The sequence below is a fragment of the Talpa occidentalis genome, unplaced genomic scaffold (assembly GCF_014898055.3).
Source record: "Talpa occidentalis isolate TD23 unplaced genomic scaffold, MPIMG_talOcc4v2.1 talOcc4.4, whole genome shotgun sequence".
Classification (NCBI taxonomy): Eukaryota; Metazoa; Chordata; class Mammalia; order Eulipotyphla; family Talpidae; genus Talpa; species Talpa occidentalis.
The window spans coordinates 20,134,498-20,157,176 of NW_023604295.1; the positions used below are offsets into that span (position 1 = coordinate 20,134,498).

The 22,679-nt window shown below is 40.3% G+C and overlaps 1 protein-coding gene across 4 annotated transcripts in view; it reads right to left on the bottom strand.

Moving 5' to 3' along the window:
* TNIK (TRAF2 and NCK interacting kinase) overlaps positions 1-6,840 on the bottom strand; it is a 400,363-nt gene extending 393,523 nt beyond the window's left edge. For 3 of the 4 annotated variants that reach the window (XM_054700355.1, XM_054700354.1, XM_054700353.1), the window contains exon 1: positions 6,427-6,840. In XM_054700355.1, coding sequence (XP_054556330.1) covers positions 6,427-6,483 — 57 coding nt within the window. In that variant the 5' untranslated portion in view covers positions 6,484-6,840. The remainder of the gene's footprint in view (positions 1-6,426) is intronic. The other variant, XM_037525105.2, reaches the window with a different exon arrangement.
* Positions 6,841-22,679: the final 15,839 nt, after the last annotated feature.

The following is a 22,679-nucleotide window of genomic DNA, read 5'->3' on the forward strand; positions in this document are numbered from 1 at the left end:
TGAGGAATGATTATTAAAACTGCAGTGCATGGTAGGAGGCACAGCTAAATGATGGTGGGTCTTGAGGCTGGGTTGAAGAGTCTGGTCTTTGTTCTGTAGTGTGTGAGGAGTCAGCGAAGGCCAGACTGAAACTGCTTCAGGAAGACTAATATGGATGGAAGGAATGGACGAGACTAGTGGTGGAGACACAGGAGGCCAGGTCATGGGCACCGCCCAGGAAAGAGTAAGTCCAGAGGTTGCAAGGCAGGATGAAGGCCAGGGTCATCCAGCAGATTATCAAGGAAGGAATTTTAAGGTTGGGGTGAAATATCATGTGAGACTCGCAGGACACGCGCTTGAGACGACTGCAGACAGCCTGGCATGTAAATAGTACGTAGAGAATCATTTTATTTTTTTTTCTAGAGGCAAATAAGCTTCCAGCCAGAATGGAAGAAATTACAAGCGGAATTCATCCAACATTTTCTATTTAAGTCCTCCCTCTCTCGCCACTAGGAACCTTATATTTATATGTGCAGAATAACATTTCATTCAAAAAATATCACCCAGATTTTCTTGGAATTCTCAGCACACTGCTAGTTCAGGCCCTGTTCTCAGAGAGCTACTTCCCCCACAGAAAAGGAGGAAATGATTTGACATGAAAGAATCTTTCAAGACTTAAGTTTCCCCAAATTCGATCAGACTCAGCTAGACATAGGAGCCATAATTCAATCACAGCAGCTCAAAGCCAGTGGACTTTAGAAACCACTATCACTGGAGAAGGAACAGTGTCAAAACAAGAATGGCACAGAAGATCAATTCCTGGGCAGAGAAAGAAGAAAGGGCCAACCGGCAGGACTGACAATTACAAGATTTCAAAGAGCCTTACAGATAAGGGTGATGTGGGAGGAAATGTGATCTATCCATGAAGAACAAATGTTAGGTATTCTTTCATCAACAAAATATTGCATGACCTCCTAAGTAGATAATTATGCAAACAACAACCATGACTTATATTCAGCTTTTGCACTAAAATTAGTCCAGTTAATGCTGACTACTGAAAATATTATGTACAGAAAAATTTCTCTGATGTTAAGATGTTAATACAACTATCACTACACCCCATTTTATAATGAGGCAATGTCATTACAAAAAAAAACCTGCTTAATATCCCTAAAAAATTAATGGATCTAATTTAAAAACTGCTATGCTTATCATCAATATATTATATATTACTATCTTATCAATCCCTACAATATACTAAACTCTTATTTAAGACCAAATTTAAATAAGTGCTCTGGGGTAATGAGTTCATGTTTCAAGATTTCCTTAAGCTCCGTGAGATCTCTGATCACTAGGTTTTAAATTCTGGACTAGTAGTATTTATCACTGCATGTGCACACTTCCACACCCAACAAACAAATTTTGAAAGGGTACAGGCATAACTAATGTGTTTATGTCTGAATGGCCAGTCCATAAAAAAAAAGGGTAAATGCACAAAAATGAAATAGGTTTTGATGACTAATGCTGATACTTGATATGGCTTAGAAATATGCTAATCCTCAAACAGCTTCTGAGCTGAGCTCACCTCCTATGTAATGAATGCTGATCCTCAGGTAAAGCTCAAGCTCAGGCATCAGAGAAACGAAAGGCATAGTAGCACACAAGAGAAGGGACTATTAAAAAAGAGGCAGGACTTTTTGATATTTTTTTCTCAGCATCGTTTTCTTTTTTTTTTTTTTTTTTTTTTTTTTTAATAGAGGCATGCTTTATTTATTTGTTTGCTGGTTTGTTTGTTTGTTTTGTTTTACACATGCACTGGGTACAGTCAGAAGCACGGGAGGGTGAGAGAATTCACCAGAGCCAGAGCGGGGAGCAGAGCAGGCAGAAGGACCGAAGTACACTGCTGAGGGGAGCAGCGGGCGGCAGGAGAGGTCTGCACGCCATGTGGGACCCTCCTCCGGTGGCCGGGGAGCAGCCGGGGATCGAACCGGCGCCGCAGAGGCCGCGGGCAGCTTCGCAACCCAGCGCTCAACCGCTGCGCCACCGGGGAGGCCCTCAGCATCGTTTTCTATTAGGTACAATCATTGGGGTCAAATGTTAGAATGTCAAATGTTACCATTGGGGTCAAATGGTAGAATCAAGTTTCCCATAAATTCGATTTAATCATGGAATAGTATATAGCACGTACAGCACCTTCTAGTTCTCAAAATGTTGTCATAAATACAATGTCTGAAAGCCCGCATATAAGGAAAGCAAAGAGGTGTGATCATTCTCATTTTTAAGTTAATTATGGTTGAATGACTTACCTGAAGTTACAGAACTAATAAGATGTGGACACAGAACCATGTTAAGTCTACTGCATTCACTTAATATGCATGCATTCATTTACACCCCAACTAATTGGGATGAAAGGCGCAAAGATGAACAAGACCTAGCCTCTACCCTCAAGGAGCTGAAAGTTTGTGAGCAGTCAAAAAGAAAACCCACACCATTATAAAACAAACACTAAAAGTATAGCAGGAAGGGTGTATGCAGTCTTCCAGATGTGCGCCATTCTTCAATCCAATTGGTTTTGATAGAGAAAAAATTATCTAGGCCCACTAGGGGGCAAGAGAAAGGGGGAGAGACAAGCAGAGGTCATCTAATTCTGTTCAAATAGAAAAGTGAGTGTGATTCCTGGCAGAAACCTGGAGTATGAAGTCAGCAGTGGCCTGTCTTGGCCTTGAATGCCTTACCCTTTGGGCCAAGCTAAGGACAGCCAAGGTGCTTAGATTCACATATATGCTAATCTCCAAAAAGCTTTCTGGGCTGATGTCACCTCATCTGTAATAAAGCACACTGTTGGCAAATTTCATTTCTTTTAATACTGCTACATCTTGAAGGAAAATGACTCAAGCCCTGGGTTTAAATGAGTAGATTGTTTTCTGTAGCCTATGGATATATGTATACACACATTTCATACACCCACACTGATAGTTATAGCCATAATACTGTATGTTTCCACATAGATTGTAGAAAACATACATAAAACTCTACAAATCTCACATGCAAGGACATCTGAATAATGTGCATGTCTAGACTGCCTCCTTAGGATATATTCAGATGGAGATGGATTTCAGAGAGGTCGCGTGCAGGACAACCATCTGTCTAGATGATTCAGTCTACAGAGGAGGAACTGGAGGATGGCCTGGACAAGATAGATTTCAAAGGTACCTTAAAACTCCTTGGCTTTACATATCTTAAGCTCACCTATATGAAGCAGTTTCTCCATTTTCCAAAGACAATATTCCATCACCCTGGTAAAATTATTCCTCTCTGCCATTTGTTGTGCCCAAGCAGAAAAGGTATTATTGGTTTCTGATTCAGCTACAGACCATGTGACTTAGCAAAAACAGCACTGCATGAAGAGCCAGGAAACCCAGCTCTCACCCACCCCACCGCTGCCCAGAAAAGGGGCTGTGTACAGTAGACTTCACCTCTCTGGACTTCAGCTTCCCCAGTATTAAGTAAAAGAAGTAGCTGTGTTTTACAAGTCTCTTCCACCTCTAAATCCCCCAAGACTTAATTTATCTCTGGAGCTCTCAAAATCAAAACTAATAAAACTAGATTAAGATCATCTCTTTTCTAACCAACGATCTTATTTTATCTTACTTTTAAACAACCATCGAAACCTTGCATAATTTAAATGATCCATGCTGTCACGGGTTACACTGGTTTAAAGTATGCATTGTAGCTATTTGGAGAAAATTTAGACTGGGTCCAGTCTGGGATCACTGACTGAGAACAATAGTCCCCAAAGTGAGAAAGATAAAGGCCTCTCCAGGCAGGATCTCTTTTTAATGCACTAAGCACAGGGTTGACAAAAAGAGCATTGATTGTGTACATTAAAGAGCCACCGAAACAGTAAGGGACTGGTAAGCCTGCAGCAAATTCTCCTAGAAACCACTGACCTTGGCTGCATTTCAGGAGTCAGGCATTCCCCAGGAGGTTCTCTGCAGGCAGGCTTTCCTGAGGGTTTAGGAACAAATGAGACCTCTCATCAAGATGAGCCTCCTCTGCTAATTTGGGAAGACAGAGAGAGATGATATGTCCTCTGATTTTGGAGATTACTTACGTGGCCTCTGGCCCCATTTCCAGGCTGCACACCTCAGCCACCACAAGACTGGTGGCTGACCCCAGCCCTGGGGATGCAATTGTTTGCACATTTGCATTTAAGTCCTCTCATCAGCAGCCCCCCAGGCTCCTGGTTTAGGAAGCCTTCCCTCTTTCCACACCTCCTGTAGGCAGAAATGTAGAAGCAGAAGACTAAGCATAGGCCACAGAGATCAATTCAGTGAATTCTGCCAAAATATCTTTTCAAAATACAGATCTCAGAAGCACAGGCCTCCCGTGTGTGAATTACACCCCAAGTGCACAAGTTGAGCCCTCACCGTGGCCGATAAGTCTGCAAGCTCTCTGCTGTGGGTTTCTCAGAAAACCTTCCCTAGGAAAAAAAGCCCACAAGGGACACCTGGGACCCAGCCCAACTTAAAATCACATCAGAGCGCTTTCCATTAGAAGAGCTACGTGGAGATTCCGCCTCGGGAAATCACAAGCCTGGTCCATTGTTCAGGCTCCTTACCCCCGCCCCCTTCACCACTCTCCCGGCCCAGAAGTCGGGGCCATCCATCCACCTGATTAACCCGCTGGCAGCAACTCCCAGCGCAGAAAGTAGGGCAAATGCGCACACACAGTCGGTAAAGCAGGGAGCCAGAGACTTGGTCAAAGCACCCAGCCTGCTACCAACCCAGGGGCAGCAGACACCGAATGTGGCATTTCTGCACCCAGGAAATAGACTGTACGCTGTGATAACACATGAATGAGCTTCTGCTCCCCAACTATCCGAAGAGACAGCTTCAAATGCTATCTCTGTTCCTTCCCCACACCTTGACTGCCTTGCAGAGACCTCACCTCTGGGATGGAAGGATTAAGGAGAAGCAGAAGGGGGAAAAGAGCATTAAGGAGTCTTAAGAAAAAGTACCACTTTGACAATATACACAGCTCTCAAAATAACCATGGAAAAGAAGGCAACGTCAGGTAAACAGTCCTGAGATTTAGCATCAATGCAACAATGTATTTCTCAGGAGGGCGTGTGTGAAGTTCCAAGCTTCATCATCCTGCTTGTCTATGATGCGAGCAACCATCAATTCCGTCCCAGCTCCCCCCGCCTCCCCCCTTCCGGCCTCAAGTACAAGCATTTGCTTTGCTGGGGTTGGGGTGGGGGTGCTTTCAAGAGAAGAAGCCATCCTTAAAATCGGTGGCCAATCCTTCTCAGAACCCCGCTAGAGCCCTTAGAGCCCTCATCACCACCACCCTTCACCCCCTCCCGGGCAGTCAGAATCTAATTAAAAGGGCAAGAAAGCTCTGCCCCCTTCCCCGAAAGAGTGTGTGGGGATCCGGGGTGGGGGTGGGGCGGCGTCGAGGCTGCACTGGGATTCCTGGGATTCTGATCTCAAAACAACAGCAAAATGGATTCTAGATCAGTGATGTCTTAGTCAATACAATGAAGCGGCGTCTGAGGCAATTCACGTGAAGGTAAAACGCCAACCAGTGGGGCTGGGGTATAGGGGAAGTGCTCTACAATGGATCGGCCACAGGCAGAGGGAAAACACACACGCACTCACACACACACACTCACACACTCACTCCCCCCCCCCCCCGAGTTCCGGTCTCATTGGGGAGAAGCGGAGAACACATCCCTTTCACCTGCTTAAGTTCAGCCATAAAACTGGAATGTCACAGCCACAAAGTCAGATAACACAGGCAGGGGGGAGTTCAACCCATAAATAAAGGTGAGCGGCAGGCTGGCATTTAAGAGACCGCGGATTCGGGGCACGGGTGGCAAAAAAAATAGGGGGAAGGGGAGGCAGGTGCCATCTCCAACATCAGCAGAGCAATAGCTGCCCCCTTGAAGCAGCAGGTTTGGCTTGGGGGGACCTGCCAGGCTCACCATGCCATTTTGCAGGTAGCCGAAAATGTGAGGAACCGGTGCTTTTATTCAAGCTGCTGTTATTCTTTTTGCAGGAAGGACAGCAGGGGCTCGCGCCCTGGGACAAGCCCACTGCCCAGGGCTTGTGTACACACACACACACACACACACACACACACACACACACACACACACACACACACACACACCCTTTATTTCAATGCTCTTACACCGGTCTAAAATGCAACTGACATGAGCTCCACGCGCTCTCGGGGGAGTTTCGGCCACAACCCAGGGAGGACAGCACCGCACAGCCCCTGCCGCGGGGGCTTGGCCACAGCACCTCAGCAGGCTCGGAAACCCCGAAATCCAGGTCCCCTTCGCGCCGCATTCCCCAGCCCCCGCCCCAAGCCACCCACCGAGCCCACGTACCCTGACCCAAACCACTGGAAAGAAACGAGAAAGCATGTTCTGCTCACCCTCAGAGCCGAGAGATCGATTTCATCTAGGCTGCGAGCTGGGGAGTCGCTCGCCATGTCTACTTCTTCGCCGTAGTAATGGAACAAAACCACCCCGAAGCGTCTTCCTTGGAAATTCCACCTTGGTCTATTTCACTCGCGTCCTCATGCGGGTATCAGGCCAGAGGCCCCGGGCCCAACCTCCGCCGCCCACCCCGACCCCACAGCACCCGATCCCGATCCTGTGCGCGTCGGTCCGCCGGGTCCAGGAGCCCAACCTGCACGGATCTCCAAGCCCCGAGCCGCGGTGCGTGTGGGCTGCGCGCCCTGAGCGGCTAAGGGCGCTGGAGCTGCGTGGGTGTATTTAAATGGGACATGCTTCTTTGCTTGTGCGTGGATGGCGGCTGCATTGGCTGTTATAATGAGACACATCAACTCCTCCACTCAGCTGGGGGGGGGGGTTGGATGGGGGTGGAGAACCATACAGAACTGTCTGTCACCGCTTCCTGGGAGGAGTAAAAGGGGGGTTAAGACCAGCGGAGGAGGCGTGGTCTGAGTCTGGGGAGAGGCCGCGCTTCCTGACCCGGTCCCTCTGCACCAGCGTGGATGGGGGAGGGGCGCTCGCCTTTTCCGCCCAGGATTTGGGGGTGCTATTCGAACTGGGTCTGAAAAGCTGTTCCCGAACCCTGCCGTGCTGATCGTAGGGACAAGGGAGCTTTATTTTTGTGCCTAATTCATGCGCTGCAGTAAAATGGCCCTTCAGTCGTATCTGGGGGGTTCTCGATAGGGCTCGGAAGCTCCAGCGCTGGAAAAAATCAAGAGGAAATTTTAGAGCGACGCCTTCCCTCCCCCATTAATTATTTGTGTGCCTGGAGTAACGCGGACTGGTGCAACCGGTGCATATAAGGACTTGTGTGCAAGAAGGGGATCCGCCTCCAGCCGCGGAACGAATGGAGAAGAAGCGCACTTGCACCGTGCTCGCAGCTCCACGCTTCAGCCCTTGGCGGTGCCCACCGGCTCGGATCCGCCACAGGCCCCCGGATCCCGAATGGTGGTTTGTCTCGGGCGGGCCACTCACTGGCCGCCTGAGACTAGGAAGGTGTGAGACCTGCGCTCCCTCTCGGCTTCGCCACACCCAGAACCTGCCCTTGACGCAGTTCCCCACGGAAACGACCGAATTGAAACGACAAGCTTGTTCTCTGGGTGCAATAGCTTGAAAGCTTCAGGTAAATGCAAAGACAACTCTGGGTAAGACCGCACACGCCAACTTGGGACCTTGCATTTCCCTTGCAAGGAACATTTGCGCGGCTGACCTATCCAAATGGATGGAGAAAGTTTGACTGGCGGATAAGAGAAAACATACACCTTGTACGGCGTAAGAGCTGTTATTCTCCACCCGCTTTCTCATTTACAGCTTGAAGGTTTACAGTGGTAAACATGTTATTCTGTTATCAAGAATATGAAGTCATTTCTCCAACACCTCCCTTCCCCCTCGGAGCAGCCCTTCTCGGGCCTTGGCCAGGCGGAATACCTAAGAAGAAACACTAAAATCGAACGTTTTGCCAAATACAGTAGTGGCTTTGAAAGGGTTATCTAAGAATGAATGAATGAATGAATGAAAGCCAATGCAGTTATAATTCATCTGACTGCAGATATTGGACGACTTTTTAACAGCATTCGTATGTACTGTGCGTTTTTGTTAATACTATACGTATTTATATACGTTGTGTGTCATGAAACTAGAAAATTGTTCCAACATCTCAATAGCCACAACAGTTGTTTAGAAGGTTTTGCTTGTAAGAAGCCAAAGTTTAAAATGTGTTATACTCAAAACGCATAATTTGGTCTCTTTTTCTAATAAAAACATCCAGCACCATGCAGTATGCCACCAAGTGTCTTCAAAGGTGATGTAAAAAATTATCATTTCCCATGATGGTCCTTACTTTTTCCTTCTATATCCCTTTTTTAACCACAATCTAATGTGTTATCTTGGTGTTGAAAGAAAACAATTTAAGATTAGATATTGAGGTCTATGAACAGAACTATTTTTAAAACCTCAAATGTATGAAAACTGAGCTACACACTTTTTTCATGGAAAATCTTCATCTTACACCTCAGATTTTATTAGAAACTTCACAAATAGATTGGATCTTTGGAGGTTAGTAAGCACTAAGGTCAGGAGGATGCTGTGATACAGGCACTGAATTCTACCCACGGTTTAGAATTTTATTAGAAAATTGTATATTCAGTACAGAGATGGGTGCCAAATAGGAAAGGCCTTCCTAAGAGGCTGAGAAGATGATGAGAGAGACTGGAGGAAGCAGGGGTTTGGATGCAGGAAATACCATAAAAGGAGAGATTCATATAGCCAAGGCCTCTCTAGCTAGTAAGGGAAGAAGGAATCTCCAAACTGTTGGTTGCTGGAGGTGAGCTAATGGTGACAACTGGACTAAGGAGAAAGCAAGGATTAGATCAGGTAGAGCTTTGCAAATTCCCATTAAGGAGCTTTCTTTTAGGTCAAACATGTATCAAATTTCAGCCATTAAAGTAGAAAATGCTAATTTTTTGCTATTGGTGAAGCACCTACATGGTTATTATTTATATCATTTTTTTAAACCAACAGTTTTTTCTTACCTCTAATTTAGATAACATAAATCAAACATCAACCATGGAACTGGAAAGCTAGCATTGCTAAAAATAGGACACCATTAAAATAAATATAGTGGGAAATAAAGCAGAATTACTAAATTCTAGCTAGCTACCATTGCCTACCACAAGCTTGAGGTCTTCTCTTAGTTTGTTGAAAGAGGGATTAACAAATGCCAGAAAAGGTATCAAAATTTGACCAAGTGAGATTATTCTCTTGGTACAATCAGGAGGACTGAGGTTGATGTCATTTGTGTGTGGTTTGAAAGTCAGCAAAACAATATGATGTGCTGTTTATGTCTGTGTAAATATTTAGTAAAGTATAAAAAGCATGGACAGAGGCAGGAAGGATACGGGTCAATTTCAGGAGAGAGGAGGAGAAATTGAATGGGAAGGTACAAAGGATACTCCAAACAATGATATCCAATCTAGTTTCTTTAAATAAACAAATATTGCTAAATGTTTGGTGTTGTTAAATATGAATGCTTACCAATAGGTATATGCTATACTGTTCTCTGTATTTTTCTATATATTTGAAGTATTTTTTTTTAAGATTTATTTATTTATGCATACAAGAACAGGAGTATAGGCCAGAGGCTGGGGAGGGCGGGGGAGCTTGAGAGGATTCACCTGAGATAGCAGGGAACAGAACAGGCAGAGCAACTGAAATACACTGCTGAGGGGAGCAGCAAGGGAGACAGGAGAGGTCTGCTGTGCCATGTGTGTCAGCTCCCTGGCCTGGATGAACTTCTGTTGCAGTGGCTGCGTATAGCTTCATGGTGCCGTGACATAAACCCTTGTGCTACCAGGGAGGACCTTATTTGAAATATTTTTATATTTTAAAAGTATTTATGAAAAAATGAGAAAATCTCAAAAGGGGTTATGTTCTCCTTATTAAATTCAATGTTATTTAGTGTCAAATTGATGCACCAACTAAAGTCACAGTCTGGAGATTGATGACCTGTGGAACTTCTAAGAATACATACATCTTCTGTCACCATAAGTCCAGAGATATAATGTAAAATATATTTTTTAATTATTTAAAGTTCTAGAAAAAACTGGCAACATCGTGGAGGAAGACTTCCTAGATTGTGCAAAGCAATCATGATTACATTGCCAGAAGAGACACAAACCAAAACGGTGTGGGGTGGAACCAGGGTGAGAATTGAAGCAGCCTCATGTTCAGAGACAAGGACTGCAAGGAACAGACACTGCATAGTAAGTAACTAAAGAATAGCATTAATTCACTCTTTTATTCATTCAGCAAATCTATGCATTTGCTGAATGATTTTCACTCTTGAAAGACACAATACTAGGCCCTGCAAATTTTCCTACACAGCCAATTAATACATCTGTAAATAAATAAGCAATAATTAAGATTCTTATTGATGGTAATAAATGATATGAGGCAAATTAATTAAGATTATGAGAATCAGTCATGGCACACATTGTGTGTGGGTATATGGGTTCTTGGGGCAAGGAAACAGGGTCCCACCCCAAACATCTGCTCACATTTGCTAGGAGAAATGGGCCACATACAGACACACACAGAAGGTACTCCGTGCTCTATACCATGTCCTGTCCTGTTTTCCTTCCTACCACAATCAAAAAAGCAAACATTCAGAGTTAGAATGGGCACCACAGAGAGGCAAAAAACTATCTAAATACTAAGATGAGCAGACAACCCAGAATCATCAATCCATTCTAGAATCTATTAATAATAGCACCAATTTCAATCGCTACACTTTGGGTTGAACACCCTAATTTACTGTTAATAAAGCAAAGTTTTACAAAACATTTTTCAACCTTAGAAGGGTAATACAAGATTTTATATTCATAAAACAACCAGGTTATTATGAAAATAAACTAGTTAGGCAATTAAGAATATATTGAAATTGAAAAATAGACTGAATAACAATGATATGCTCTTGATACTCTTCTAATTATGTATTGACATATTTAATATCTATAATATTATAAAGTAAGAAGTATTATTAGCATATGCATTTTATAGATGAGTCAATTGAGTAATAGACTAATTGACTTGCTCAAGGTAACATAAAAACATGACTGAACCAGAACTTGAACTCAGGGTCTTAGTCATTATGTTACACTTACTCAGGCTGAACTAATTATTAATTATTCATTAATCAGCTGAAAGATTTACTTCAGTATTTTACCCCAGACTTCAGGAGAAATGTTACGACAATGGCTGAAAATTTAAGTAAAATGGAGAATAAATCCAAAGCTCCAAATTCATTTAGTAGAAATTCTAGAGAATAAGTGGAAGGAAATACTCAAATATTTGAAATGTGACATTATTTTCAGTCTAAAAACTCCCACTTAGGGAATAAAGAAAAAAGACCAACTTGAACATAGGAAGGAATTTCAGAACATCAAGTATAAAAAAGGAACTTTAACTAGATCATCTATTTCTCATCAGGAAAAATGAATACTAGTGCTTAATGAAACAAAATACCTAAAGGGGATTATTATTATCCTGGAATTCTTTACCCAACTAAACTAACATTTAAGCAAGCACAAAATAATGACATATTTTCAGACATAAGAATTGAAATGGTTGATCATCTCTTCAATTATTTGAACTAAAATAATTATAATCATTTGAACTAAAATAATTATATTCCACTAAAAAGAAAATTGAATTCTGAAATAAACTGTGTGATATAAAAATCAATGGTAAGCAAAGATAACAAATTCTGTTACCCACTCAATCATTCTCTTTCTTCCTCACTGGCAGGATTTTGATTTGGGGGATATATGTGCTTAAAAATTATGGGCTGGGCCTCCCTGGTGGCCAAGCAGTTGAGCGCCGCACTATGAAGCTGTCCGCAGCCTCTGCAGCGCCGATTTGATCCCCGCCGGCCTGCGAGAATCCCTATGGCAAAGCAGACCGACCTCTCCTGTCTTGCCTGCTGCTCCCTTTAGTGTATTTCAGTCATTCTGCCTGTTCTGCTCCCCGCTCTGTCTCTGATGAACCCTCTCACCCTCCTGCACATCTGGCCTGTACCCCGGTTCTTGTATAAAAATAAATAAATCTAAAAAAATTAAAAATAAAAAAATAAAGATTATGGGCTTTCTCCAGCCACAAAAGAGTGAATGGTACCACTCTAAACTCATATAGTAACTCTATTCTCGCTCCTAAAGATTGGTTTACAAAGCAAACGCAACAGAGTCATGCAATACTGACTAAGGAGAAATGAAGAGAGGTTTTGGTGGGCATTGTGAGAATGTTTTTTTTCTTTTAAAATTGAGGAAGGGAAAGGAGAGAAGATAAGGGGGAAAAAAAGAGAAGGAAAAGGAGGAACTTCCAGTTTGTGGTCGCCATCCTTAAGATTGGCTTCCTGTGACCCTAACCCCTGATATTTACAACTCAGTATAGATTCTTCCAACACAGAAGAGTTTGAGGACTTCTTAAACTGGGTAATAAAAGACAGTCTAGCTTTTACCTTGTTCTCTTGGTTCACTGCTCTAAGGTATAATTTCTCACCCTCAGCACAATTGACATGCTGGGCCTGAGAACGCATGCTCTGGAAGGCAGCCCTGTGTAACATGGGCTATTAGGCAGCATCCCGGTCTTTATCCACTAAATACCGTAACACTCCCAGTTACGAAAACCAAAATATCTCCAGACATTGTCGATGTCTCCTGGTTAGCAAAAGCATGCCACTGAGAACCACTGCTCTAGGGAGAGCTGGTCAGCATGTCCTGAGGATATTCACACAACCTGCCATCTGTATTCATAAATTGCCTTGAAGTGGAGCCTCCAGCCCAGCCAAGCATTCAGATGACTATGAGGGTAACCCACTAGTTGGTCCTAAGTACAACTTCGTGAGTACTCTTGAAACAGAAAAACCTAACCAAAAAGCTATAAATTCCTGATCTATAGAAACCTCAAGAGATAACAAAGGTTACTATTGTTTTAAGTCACTTGATTCACTGTGTGGAATAAATGAAGTTTTCAGATAGGGATCTGTACATGTGTCATAGCTGCAACTGTAACAGCCCTCTCCCTACCAGGACAGGATGAGCTGGAGAAAGAAACAAAAGTTGAAGAAGGATTCACATCACTGATGCACTAAGTTAACTAACCCAGGATCCACCTTCACAGAACTTCCTTTTATGAGACTTACTAAGTTTCTATCATCTTTTTAAACCACCATTAATTCGGTATGCTGTTAGTTGCAGGGAAATTACTTGTTATGTAAAATAAAAATTAGAACTTTTGTCTTTATCGTTGCTGATTTATAAAATAAAAATAATCATAAAAGAATGATAATCTACAAGTAAAATAATCTTGTTATGAAGGAAAAGGAGAAAGAGAAAATCATGCTGAGTTTTTTGTCCTATAGAAAAAGATTTTTTTTCTGTAGAAAGATACTATTTCTAAACACATACAGAAAAACCATTCAGCATGGTATGTGTTACCATATAGGCAAATATGAATGTTGAAATTACAAACCACTTGAATAAAAACAATGAAACTGAATTCAATCAAATGAAAACTAAAAATATAAACCCAAATGTGTAGTGTAAAGGGCTTGTTTTGGGAGTGTGGGTCTACCCAGCATTCATTCTGCTTTTGTGCATTAATGATCCCATAAAGATGTCCATGTTCTTGTCCCCAGAACCTGTGAATATGTGACCTTACATAGCAAGAAGGACTTTGCAGATGCAATTAATTTCAGAAATCTGAAAGGTGGAGGTTCTCCTTGGCCATCAGAGTGTGCCCAATGAAAAGTGAAAAAGTGACATGGGGAGGCAGAAGTGGAGTCAGAGTTAGAGGAAGTTGTGGTGTGCTAGGAAAGCACAGAGAAGAGCAATATCGCTGTCTTTCCAAATGACAGAAAGGGCTGCCAACCAAGGGATATGAGCAGTGTCTAGAAGGTGGAAAGGCAGAAAACAGATTCTCCTTTAGAATCTCCAGAAAGAAATACAGATCTGCAGAAACCTTAATTTAATTCCCATAAGACCCATTTTGGAGTTCCCACCTCTAGAACTATAAGATAATAAATTTGTAATGTTTAAAGTCATTATGTTTCTGGTAATCAGTAATAGAAAATGAAAAAGACTTCCTGAGTCCATGTTTTCTTATGACTAGTTATTTATCTCCCCTTGGTTATAGATTTGGGGCCTATTTCTCAGGGTTTTTGTCCATTGGTAGCCATGGGTGAGTGTGTGTCTGAAATTGAAACAGTTGGAGGCCCCTTCACAGAAATCTGGAACTTAAGAGGAATGGTAACCAGACTGAAAACGCGTGCATCCTTTCATTCCAGTTGTATAGGCCCTTTCCCATAAGTTATCTCCTGGGGTCTTTTCTTAGAAGATGCCTTAGTTCCTGTCCCTTTCCAAGCTTGTTTCTCTGTGCTAGTTATCTTTTTGCTGTATAACAAAGCACCTCAAAACACACACAATGAATAAAACAACAATTAATTTCTTTAGCTTACAAATCTGTAATCTTGGCAGCGTCTTGTGGGAACAGCTCATTTGCTCCACAGAGTTATCGGCTAGGCCTGGAGGACGTGCTTCCGAAACAGTTCACTTATAGACCTAGCAAGTTTGGTGCTGGGCCATCCACTGAGCGCTCTGCCAAGCCTGATGGCTGGGAGCTTTGGTTCTCCTCCAGACTGGTTTTTCCACAAGCGGTGGGGACTTCTTCGAGCATCCCAAGACAACCAGACAGAAGCTGTGTCACCTTTTTTGTGATCTAGTCTTAAAAGTGATATGATTTCATGTGCCGTCGTCACAGATCTACCCAGATTTAAGAGTAAAATACATACATCCAACATTTCACTGGGAGGAGTGGCTAAATCACATTGAAGAACATGTGGGAGGAAGATACTGTTACAGTATTTTTGGAATGTAAAATCCTACCACATCCTTCCAACTTCACTATTAATTCTCTGTCCTCATTATCCTTGCCTTTTGCTTGTGTAAACCAAATTGGTTTTTACTGTTGTTTGCAACCAAAGAATAATGTAACAGGCATGAACACAAACATATCAGAATAAGTATAAATATTTAAATCCCCTTATTAAAACACAGAAGCTCTCAGAGTGTTTCAAAGCAAAGGAAAGCAAAACTATCCTCAGTAAACTAAACATAAACGTGCTTATCAACGCAGCCATAGGAAAATGACACTTGATCAGGTCACATGGTAAAGTTTGACCTCCAAGAGGCAGCTATAATAGAGGCCATATTCTCAGGCCATATGACTGGGAAATGTCCACTTCATGTCACAGATTTATCTTCATAGTGATTCACGATTCTGTGACTTTTTCCACTGGAATAAATTTTGTCTCTGTGCTAAAACTTACTTCATGGGACTCAACCAGAAATAACATCTTAAACAACTCTGCCTTAGAAAAGAAAACACCAATTTCCCATTGTCTAAACATACACCTTAAGCAACCTTCTGTATTCCAGGCAACCTTCATTAACATCACCACTGTTTCCAGCCCCCAAACTCTTTTGCTCCAGCACAGAGAAACAAGCCTGGAAAAGGACAGGGACTGAGGCATCTTCTGAGAAAAGACCTCAGGAGATAACTTATGGGAAAGGTACTATACAACTGGCATGAAAGGATGCACACATTTTCAGTCTGGTTGCCATTCCTCTTAAGTTCCAGATTTCCCATTGGTCTTCCCTTTTACCTTCTTGTCCATGCTAGACCTCAGTGTGTTTAGGAGTATGATATACAATATACTGTATTCTATACAGTATGAAAAGTATGGTCCTTGAGGTCAAATCCCAAGACAAAAATATTTGAAATATAGTTATTTTGTTTGCTTCAGATGGATGGATGGATGGATGGATGGATGTGCAGATAAATAGAGATAGATGGATGTAAGTACATTTTTTAACCTAGTTACTCTTGGAATAATAATGCCTAGTGATGACATCCCTTTTGTATTAAGCAGGTTTGGAGCAATTTTCCTAATATCTAACACCATTTAAGCCAAAAGACAAAACACAGCACTTTATTTAATGTACCAGTATCATGCTTTCCCCAAATACAAAAAAAAATATTTTTACTACAAATTTGGTAGGCTTTTTCAACACAGAAGTTTCTGTTTTCATTCTTTGACAAATTCCTGACAACAAATATGTATAGGAATTTTAATATGCAGCTGTGATCCTTCAATGTTTATTGCAAATTTTTATTTAAATCCTAAAGCAGTTTTAAGTTTAATTATATTCTAGCCAAATAATGAAGTATTCAGCTTGTTTTTCCCTTAATACCTAAAGGATCTAACCTAGTGTCTTGCAACAGTAAGCATTCTGTACATGTCTTTATAATGACTAAAGATACTGTAATAGAAATGACATAGGGGCATTAATTCTGACCACTAGGGTCTGTCTGGAGTATGTCAGAAGCCTGTGGTGCTTTGTTTCCTGTTGGCTATCTCGGTCTTCCAACATAATTTTTCTGCAGAACTGTGTCCTGTTTAATTTTAGATTCTAAGCTCCCCTACCCCACCACACACACACAACATTTTTCAGCTTTTTATTCCATGTCCATATATTTGAATAGCATAACCACATTGCTTAGCCCAGAACTGGGAGAAGGGGTAGGGGAACTCAATTAGACTTACATGAAGTCATAGAGTAAATAAATTTTTTTATCAGCTTTGTAAAGCTGGAAGGAAACTTAGAGATAACCATATCCAACCAACTTCATTTCACTGATAAGGAAACCAAGGTCCAGAGACACTATGTAACTTGATCAATGTCACACAGTTGGCACAGGAACAGACTTTGGGAACTAAAGTCTTTGTGCTAAAGACAAACAAACAAACAACAACAAGAACACAAGTCTGTGTTTGCTTCCACCCAGATCTGCATTACCAATCCACTATTCCCGCTACACCATATTGCACCCCAGACATTTAATGTGCGACCCACTTGTGTTGTGCTTTTTATCTTAAGGAAGCTGTGAAGTACAGTACACAACCAGGCTTATTTTCCTTAATGTGTGGGCTGCCTAAACACTCCAAGCTAAATGAGTGGGTTTGCCATGTCTGGTACTGGCTTTAGTGTGGCAGGAAGTGCCAAGAAGCTTGTCTAAGTGGGTTCTTTAAGACAGAGAACCCAGGCAATAAAACAAGAAATGGAGAGTTGTATTGATCAGTTGGTTAAAGAAAGTAGAGGCCAACCTCTCTAGAGATTTAACACTTGCCATGCAATTACATGCAGGACTTGTAAAGTCTACACTGGAAATGTGTAATCGTGCTTAGAGCACTTTAGACACTATATATTGTATTGTTGGTTTTCTCTTCCACCTTGGAATTTTCTTATTCAGCACTATTTCTCTAGTGCCTAGCCTAATGTCTGCAATAATGTGGTACTTATTACAATTAAATCTACATAGGACAAAGCTGGTTAAGATGGACAGAACTAGTCAATTTGAAGCCAGGAAACTTTGGTCAAGTCTTTTTATAAGTCCTATAAATTTTTACATTTTTATATTTTTTATAATTTTCTATGTCTATTTGAATTTGAGACTAAACAAATATTTTTGTGGCTAAGATTATGTCAGAAAACTGATAATAAAAATCACTTTTAAATCCAATTTTCTCATCTATTCACAAAAAGTATAACTCATTCACTCATCAATATATTCATTCACTGAAAACATATGTTCAATGCATAAAATATATAGAAGAAAATATAGTGGAAATACTACATATCATACACCTTAGCAATACCTTAGCAACATCTTTAAAGACACATCACCCAAAGCAGTGATAGTGAAGGAAAGGATAAACAGCTGGGACTACATCAAATTAAAGGGCTGGGCCTTCCCAGTGGCACAGTGGGTTGAGTGCAGGGCTGTGAAGCTGTCCGCAGCCTCTGCAGCACGGGTTCAGTTCCCAGTTGGCCAGGGAGATCCCCACATGGCGCGGCAGACCTCTCCTGTCTCTCCTGCTGCTCCCCTTAGCAGTGTCTTCAGTCTGTCTGCCTGTTCTACTCCTCACTCTGTCTCTGGTGAATTCTCTCACCCTCCCACACCTCTGGCTTGTACTCCCATGCTTGTATAAATAAATAAATCTTAAAAAAAAAAAAAGAGCTTCTGTACAGCAAAGGAGACATTAACCAAAACAAAGTAACAACCCACAGATTGGGAGAAAAATTTTGCCCACAATACTAATGATAAGGGACTGACCACAAAAATCTGCAAAGAGCTGATGAGACTCAACAATAACAAAGTAAATAACCCAGTCAAAAAATGGGCAGAAAAGCTAAAAAGAAACTTCTCCAAAGAGGAAATGCAAATGGCCAACAGGCATAAGAAAAAATGTTCAGCATCACTTGTAATCAGGGAAATGCAAATCAAAACCCCAATGAGATACCATCTTACACCAGTGAGAATGGCACATATTAAAAAAATTAGCAACAACAAATGTTGGCGAGGATGCAGAGAAAAAGGAACACTCCTGCTGGTGGGAGTGCAAACTGGTGCAACCACTGTGGAAAGCTGTATGGAGGTTCCTCAATCTGCTGAAAATGGAACTTCTATATGATCCAGCAATTCCTCTCCTAGGTATTTACCCAAAGGACACAGAATCATTAATTCAAAAGGGCACCTGCACCCCTATGTTTATTGCAGCACTATTTACAATAGCTAAGCTTTGGAAACAACCCAAATGCCCAAAAATAGATGACTATATCGAGATGTGGTACATATACACAATGGAATATTACTCAGCAATCAAAAACGATAAACTCATGCCATTTGCAGCAACATGGATGGAGCTGGAAAGGATCATGCTCAGCAAAATAAGCCAGAAAGAAGAAGAAAAATACTGGGTGGTCTCACTTATAGCAGGAATATAGAAGATCCAAATAAGGGATCAGGAAAAAAAATTATTATAATAAAGTAAAAATCAAAGGCAACAGGCAAGTATAAATCAGGGGGTGGAGAGGAGAAGGAACTAGGATCAAAACAAGGGTGGGAAGAGCACAAGGAACCAAGGTGATAGGTCACAGGTGAATGGCTGGTGGGAATTTTACAAGGACTATAACCAAAATGAAAATGTATACATTGTACAAAAATGACAATGATGTAAAAAATATATAAAATAACAAAATAAATAAATAATAAGCTAAAAACAAAAACAAAATGTTTAGTTGCAGGAGTATAATTGAAGTAAGCTAAGTGAATAATGGTATATGTTATACAACACTTTCCAGCACTCGAACACATTAAGAGAATGGCTGGAACTGTCTACTTTTACTGTCTACTTTTTCAGAAAACATTAAAAGTGACAGGAATCCTGAAACAAAAAAATAAAGAAAAAGAAGAAGAAGAAGATGAAGAAGAAGTAGTAAAACTCCTAGGGGGGAAAAAAAAGACATGGTTTGGGCAATGATTTCTGACATTGGTCTTGGAAATGATTTTGTTTGACATGACACCAAAACTACAAGAACCAAAAAGCAAAATTAAACAAGTGGAACTTATATCATGTCATCTTCACAGAAAAAAACAAACCAACCAACAACTGAAATGAAAAGAAAACCTACAGTGAGATATCAACATACCCTTGTGGCAATCGCTACAATCAAAAAGATAAGAAATAACAAAGGTTGGCAAGGGTGCAAGGAAAAGGCAACCCTAATGACTTGTTGGTGGGAATGTAAATTGGTGCAACCACTGTGGAAACAGCATGGATTTGCCTTTAAAATTTAAAAATAGAATACATGACCCAGCAATTCCAAATGTGGGTATTTAATTGAAGGGAAAGAACTAAACGTCTTGAAGAGATATCTATAATATCATATTCATTGCAGCATTATTTGCAATACAAGATGTGAAAGCAACCAATGTGTCCATTGGTGGAGGAATGGTTGGAAAATGTGGTGGGAATATATGCAATGGGATGCATTCAAACATAATAAGCAGTGAAATCTTGCCATTTCCAACAACATGAATGCACTTTGTGAGCATTAAGCTAAGTGATGTAAGTCAGAAATAGACAAATACCATGTGATCTCACTTTTTTGTAGGATCTAAAACAAACAAAAACTGTGCTTATCAATACAGAGAACAGATTGGTGGTTGCCAGAGGCAGGGGTGGGGTTATGTGAAATAGTAAAGGTAGTTAAGAGTACAAAATCCAGATATAAAATAAATATCATAAGGACATAATATGCAGCATGGTGAGTATAATTAACAATACAGTACTGTTTTGTATGTTTGAAAATTGCTGAGGGAATAAATCCTGAAAGTCTCATTACGAGAAAATAACTGGACGTGTATGCTGATGGATGTTAACCAGACTTATTGTGGTGGTCATTTTGCAGTATATTGAACCATTATGCTATATATCTGTAACAAAAATACTGCTATATGTTAATTATGTATCAGTTACAAAGAAAGAGGGAAATAAAGACCATTTGTTGCAAACCAAGTTAGAAAGAGAATATTTTCCATAATGTAGCTCATTTTCACCTTTTGAAAAGATACTTTTATTCATAATAAAATTCTTAATCAACTTTTTTACAGATTTCAATGAGATTAAAGCTTGGTCTGAAAACCATTTACTGACACATCCAACTGGCTACAGTTAAATGTCTAGTAAACTTTAGTCTTTCCTTTTTTATTAAAGTTCTATACTGACTATCTTACCAGCCTCTTTTTCCATAAAATGACAGTAAATCTTCAAAAGGGTCAGTGAGGATGTTTTTTTCTTGAAAGGTAGCAATGTTTTATAGAAATAATATGTTCACATGTTCATAGTTAGATTATTTGAATAGTTTTCTTTGATAGCACATTACAAAAATAGTCATTTTTAAAATATCCTCTGATACCCAGGCATGTTTGTATTTACCTAATGTATTCAGATGATTCTAAACTCATTAATGTTTGGGAATCATTGGCCTCTGTTGAATAGATTGGAAGAGCTGACAAACTCTGCTTTCTTTGTTAAAGGAACATACAAGTCTATAGTCAAGGCATGGAGTTCCTTTGTTCATAGGTTCTGAAGTTTTCTTATTATGGAAACTTCTAATAACTATGAAACTATGGACCGTCTCCCAAAAAAATTGATATCAGCACGCATCTATGATATTTGCCCATGATTTTAGGGGGGTCCATGGAGCTCATAAAGTTCAACTAGAAAATCTTAAGCCTTAATTTAGAACACGTTTTACATTTTCCAGCAAAATCTGTCACTGTGTGGCTTGAACAATACAAGCAAGTCATTATCAACAGAACATGCACATTTCTTTGATTCTTTAGGAGATAACATTAAGCCTCCAGACCTGGCTGAGAAAAGAATCTGTCATGACACAACAGCACAGAAAAGACTATAGATTTGGTGACAGAAGATCTAGATTCTGCAAGTTACACTTTCAGGTACAAATACAGGGAAAGTTAAGGTTTGAAAGTTACAGTGCAAGGAATTCTAAAGTAGTATCATCTCAATTTTACAAATTGGAAACAGAATTAGAGAGATCAAATAATACATCCAAAGTATATTTGGCTTATATATATATTGAGTCAGGTTTCAATCAGGTTTGACTGAATTTAAAACACACTTTTTTCAAATTATGCAGGTGGTCTTTAAACTGTGCGTGAGAGAAGCTGGGAGTGTTTAGTCCCAGCAGTCACTCTGCCTTAGAGTGACTGGTGTGGAAGTAAGGGCTACCTTTGGCCCATTAGTTTTGTATATATGATTTCTGAATTAGAATTTGCTAGGCTACAATAATATTTGGAAGCCATGGCATTTCACTCTACATTTCAGCTTACACATATGCAAAAGAGGTAGTATGTTAATGTTAATATCTACTTTATTGGGAGGAATAAGTAAGAAAATGCATGTGAAACAGCTATGGAAACTTTGAGGCATTATTCAGATGGGAAGTATTAGTGTCATTACTATTGGTCATAAAATGGAGTTTTTCTCCTCAAAAATCTTTACTACATCCAACTCCCAACCTTGGTGGCATGTGGCATGTTTCATACACCTGAGAAAACATGCTGGCATTCAAATGGTTTTGAGACATTAATTTATATTTGAAAGCTCTGGTACTTCTATGTACTTTTGAATGTTTTATTATTAACACATTATTAAATGCATAATTGGATTTTAAATTACCATGAATACAACTTCGCAAATGTAAATACATTTGATTTACCTTCCATTTAAAACCCAGACGTAATTTTGAGTTTATCATACTTTTATTTTTTTCACTTTTAGACTGTTCCTTATTTTGCAAAGACTTTTCATCAATTACTAATCCAATGTAAGGTACAAATTTCATTTTGACTATATTTTTCATTTTAGAGCAAACAATTTGTTATGGCAAGAAATAATTATGCATTTAAGAAACAACAATTTTTGTATTTGATGTAATACACTCTTACATCTAGGAACCTTTATATATATTCTTGAATTTCAATTTACCAAAATAAGAGTTTTTATTTACAATATAAGCTTTTGCTTTCCTGACAAATAGTATAACTTTTTATTACATTTGTGTTGCAAAATTATTTATAGGCTTAGCTTTTTTTTTCCCCATGGTATAAATAAATAAGTGTGATTATGTGCAAGATGAAGTTTTGTAATATTAATTGATTTAAGTTCAAAATCAAATATTTAGAA